Source organism: Helianthus annuus, chromosome 15 (genome assembly GCF_002127325.2).
Source record: "Helianthus annuus cultivar XRQ/B chromosome 15, HanXRQr2.0-SUNRISE, whole genome shotgun sequence".
Lineage (NCBI taxonomy): Eukaryota > Viridiplantae > Streptophyta > Magnoliopsida > Asterales > Asteraceae > Helianthus > Helianthus annuus.
In genome coordinates this window covers 61,065,829-61,070,341 of record NC_035447.2, presented here as the reverse complement: position 1 = coordinate 61,070,341, position 4,513 = coordinate 61,065,829, and the positions used below count along the sequence as shown (strand labels likewise).

The 4,513-nt window shown below is 39.4% G+C and overlaps 1 protein-coding gene across 1 annotated transcript; it reads left to right on the top strand.

Annotated features, from left to right (window-relative positions):
- The first annotated feature begins 3,071 nt into the window (after window positions 1–3,071).
- LOC118487466 (cold shock protein 1-like) lies at window positions 3,072–3,860 on the top strand. Its single transcript, XM_035984341.1, has 3 exons — window positions 3,072–3,126; window positions 3,268–3,469; window positions 3,593–3,860. The coding sequence occupies exons 1-3, from the start codon at window positions 3,072–3,074 to the stop codon at window positions 3,858–3,860; spliced, it is 525 nt and encodes a 174-aa protein (XP_035840234.1).
- Window positions 3,861–4,513: the final 653 nt, after the last annotated feature.

Here is a 4,513-nt window from a genome sequence, read left to right as displayed (position 1 = left end):
TTCTTTATATAGGTGCTGAAACTGGTTCCCACGCGGCCCGTGTAAAGAACAGGCAAGGCTTACGCGGCCCGCGTCAATGCTGGGTCAACGCGTAGCTTGTCCTGGTCATAATCTAGCCTCGCCACGATGATGACACGTGTCATCACCGGGCTACGCCACCAATTGGGACACTCGCGGCCCGCGTAAACTGGTGTGGCCTTACGCGGCCCGCCTGAACTAAAGAAATGAACGAGATCGGGTTTGAACCCTCATACCGCCCGCGTAAGGTTGGGGTGGGTCCTACGCGGCCTGCCTCAACTTACTATTTCTTGTTTTCATTTATTTTCAATGCTATATTATATTTCGGGCTCGGTTTTCACATACGGGGTGTATTTAAAAACATATAGGGGTATTCTAAATATATTAGCTAGGGGTGTCAGAAATATTTTGGAGGGTTGCTATATTTTGGGTATCACTTCTGGGTTATTTAATAAAATATATAGTGCACTCACACTTAAGTATAGTAACCCAATTCTACTTTATCCCTACGTCACAAGACAGAACCCCAACGAATTTAAGCAAAGCCTTGACATACGTTACGGGGCCCTACGTCACTTGGACAGGGTATTAGTGATCATGGGCTACAATACTTAAAACAGAGCAGGGCTTTGGAGTAATATGGGCTCAATATTTAGAGAAATATGGATGTCTAAAGAAGTGTGGAAAATCGAGATGAATAAAGGAGTAGTTTGAACATTTGTTGAAAGGCCTATATATATACTGCTGCATATCTTAAGGATTACGAAATCCATTTACACATAAGACTTCTTGCATTAAATGTTGGATATACACGTACACAATCATTTCATTTGTTTAGTAAATGATATTATTATATTATTATTATTATGAATAATTTCCATACACATGCACCTATACGTGCATTTTATCTATACTTTCAAATAATTCATTTATTACCTAATTTATTAATTATATATTATAATTAATTAAATTACTTCACTCATTTGGTGCTTATAACTTCTAAAATATGACGTTCTGTAAAATAATAAATATGTCAACAAGAATAATTTTATCTACATTTTGAACCAAGTTTAATTAAAACAGAGTAGGTCAAAATATAATGTATTTAATTATTAAATGGTTCCTACGCTTGCCAAAACACTTTATATTTTTTATTGGTCAACTTACCCATGATGCATCCTTTTAATAACATAAGTTTTATATATTTAGGGTAAATTACTTTTTGAGTCCCTGTGTTTTAGTGGTTTTAACTAGTTGAGTCCAAAAGCAAAAAGTTTAACAACCTAAGTCCCTATAAGCATTTTTTAACCATTTGAGTCCAATTTTCTAACATTGTTAGAATTATTTTGTTAAAATTTGTTAAATGACCAAATTACCCCTATAATTAAAAAATAAATAAAAAAAACTAATTTAATTTTAGTTTTCTCCTTCTCTCTCATTCATCTTCACCTTCACTAGATGGCAGATGCATCTCTCTCTCTCTCTCTCTCTCTAAAAACCTCCATTGCACCACCACACCTCCATTATCAACACCACCGTCTGCACTTCCACCGTCACCACCACCCCTACACCATCACCACCACAACACACCCCACCCCACCCCACCCCATCCCACCCCCACAATCCCTTCTATCTCTTTCACTACTAAAAGAAAGCAATTGATATCAAAATTTGCTACCATAAAAAATAGTAGCAAAATAAGCAACAATTTGCTACCATATCAGCGGTGGCAATATATGATATCTAAACCTAGATTCATCACGCAGAGCTCGAACCCTAGATTCATCTCCCCCTAAACCGAATGATCTGCAGTTTCACCGTCGGATCAAAATCACAAACAATCTCTAATCGATGAACTTCTCCAAGGCAATTCACAACATCAACTGTTGAAATCTTATATTCGTTACGTATTTTCAATGCCTCGTATATCTAGATTCACATCATCAACTGTTGAATCAAGTGTTGCAAGACAGGCAGAAGAGTTAGGGCTCGTTAAAAGTTTGTGTAGCGTGTTTTTCGCATCTAAACCGAATGATCTGCATAATCGCACCTGCTCATCGCATCTAAACCCTAGATTCATCGCATCAATCAAATCTGCCTCACATAACAACCTGTTCATCGATTCATCAAGAGTTCTTGTTCAGCAATTCATCTAAACCGTAACAACAATCTAAACCGAAAGTGCGAAGCAGATCAAGATTGTTGTGTAACAGCAATCTAAACCTCCTCAACTCATGGATCTGTGTTTCTGGTAGCAGTAATACAATTCTGGTATGTTTTCCTCTAACCTGATTACTATTTTCTACTGCATTTTTTGGATCGTTATTAATTGAATCTCTAACACAATTAGTTCGAGGCAGGTAATTTTCAATCGAAGTTGAACACAATTAGTTCGAGGCAGGTAATTTGGGTTTGAGATTGAATTTATGGTGTTCTGTAATGGCAATCTTTAGAGAGGGGAAGAAGAGAGAGAAAGGGGATGTTGAGTGTGTGTGTGAGAGAGATAAGATAAGTATATTATTTATTTTATTATTATTTTTTTCTAAAGAAATGGGCATTTTAGTCTTTTCATTAAAAACTAACAGATTAATCAAACGTTGTTAGAAAATTGGACTCAAATGGTTAAAGAAAATGCTTATATGGACTCAGGTCATTAAAGTTTTTGCTTTTGGACTCAACTAGTTAAAACCCCTAAAACACAGGGATTCAAAAAGTAATTTACCCATATATTTATATAAATAAAAATTTTGGGAATGTTACAGTTAAGTCACTTAAGATACATTACAAAACGTTTGGACATTTCCAAGCGTGCTTTGCTAAATGCCTTATGTGAATGATGTTGCTTATGTCGCAAGCTGCACCTACAGACAGTTCTTGGGCTGCAAACCCTTGAATTTCGACGGCACTGGGGTGCCGTAGCCTTCGTGCGCTGGGTTGAGAAGACGGATTCTGTTTTGCGATGGAGCAATTGTACTCCAAAGCAAGAAGTCACGTACATTTTTGGACTGTTTCTAGATGGGGCTCTGTCATGGTGGAACCTTCAGGTTCAGACGATGGGTGAGACTGCTGCGCATGCCTTGACGTGGGATGAACTGAAAGAGCTGATGCGTAAGAAGTATTGTTCAAGGGCAGAAATCTAGAAGTTGGAAACTGAATTTCGGAACTTGAAAATGGAAGGTTCAAAGATAGCTGAGTATGTGCAGAGATTTCATGATTTATCGCGAGTTGTTCCATATCTGGTGGAACCAGAGTTTAAGGGGATCGAATGTTTCATCTGGGGATTGGCACCTCAGATTCTGAGCAAGGTGACAGCATCGAAGCCTCCAACAATTACCGATGCTATCGACTTAAGTGTGGCGCTCATTGAAGAAGCGGTTAGACTTGGAAAATTTTCAATCTCTGAGGAGAAGAAGGAGACTCATGTGGAGCCATCTAGAGATAACAAGAGAAAGTTCACAAATTTCAAGAAGGGTACTCGGGTGAATAACAACAACAATGCCAAAAAGGGAAAAGAGTACATGGGTAACCTGCCAAAGTGTGACAATTGTCGACGTTATCATACCGGGCGATGTAGATATGGAAAATGTGATAATTGTGGCAAAGTGGGGCATGTCAAGGAGACGTGTTGGCATGATACTGGACGTGGAAATGGAGGTCAAGATGGTAGTGGAAATCGCGGAGGAAACAACGACAACAACCATCAAGGTGGAAATGGTAATGATCAAGGACATGGTCAAGGTTGTTTTAACTGTGGAGACATAGGGCATTTCAAGAAGTATTGCCCTAAAAACAATCAGGCACGTGGAAGAGTGTCCAACATCGGAGCTAGGGAAGCACGCTAGGATCCAAACGTGGTTACTGGTACGTTCCCTATTAGTCAACGTTATACATCTGTGCTGTTTGATACTGGTGCCGATTATAGCTTTGTATCTCTAGACTTTAAGAACATGCTTGGTTTAGTTGCAAGTAAGTTAGACATCCAGTATTCGATAGAATTGGCTAACGGGAAGTTAGTAGAGCCGGGCGAAGTGGTTAAGAGGTTGCGTCCTAAAGCTTGGAGATATCCCTGTGGTAAGGGGATATCCCGAGGTCTTCCCCGAAGACTTGCCAGGATTACCTCCTCAACGACAAGTCGAATTCCGCATTGACTTAGTTCCAGGCGCCGCGCTTGTAGCCAAAGCACCCTATCGACATGCGCCTTCATAGATGCAAGGTGTTATCCGATAAAAGAATTCACAAGGTCGAGCTTCTCGCCTTGGTGAGCTCCAGTGTTATTCGACAAAAAGGAGGATGGTAGCTTTCGAATGTGCATCAACTACCGAGAGCTGAACAAGCTAACCATCAAGAGTCGGTAACTCTTGCCGAGGATTAACGATTTATTCAACCAACTGCAAGGATCAAACTACCAATCTAAGATTGATCTTTGACCGGTTTATCATCAGCTGCAGATTCAGGAAGGAAGTTTACCAAAGAACAGTGAGTTAAAAATTTGTTT

Coding starts and splice junctions, on each gene's coding strand:
- LOC118487466 (XM_035984341.1), top strand. CDS start 3,072: ATGGGTGAGACTGCTGCGCATGCCTTGACGTGGGATGAACTGAAAGAG. Junction 3,127..3,267: donor TGAACTGAAAGAGCTGATGC/GTAAGAAGTATT, acceptor TGGTGGAACCAG/AGTTTAAGGGGATCGAATGT. Junction 3,470..3,592: donor TCTAGAGATAACAAGAGAAA/GTTCACAAATTT, acceptor CGGGCGATGTAG/ATATGGAAAATGTGATAATT.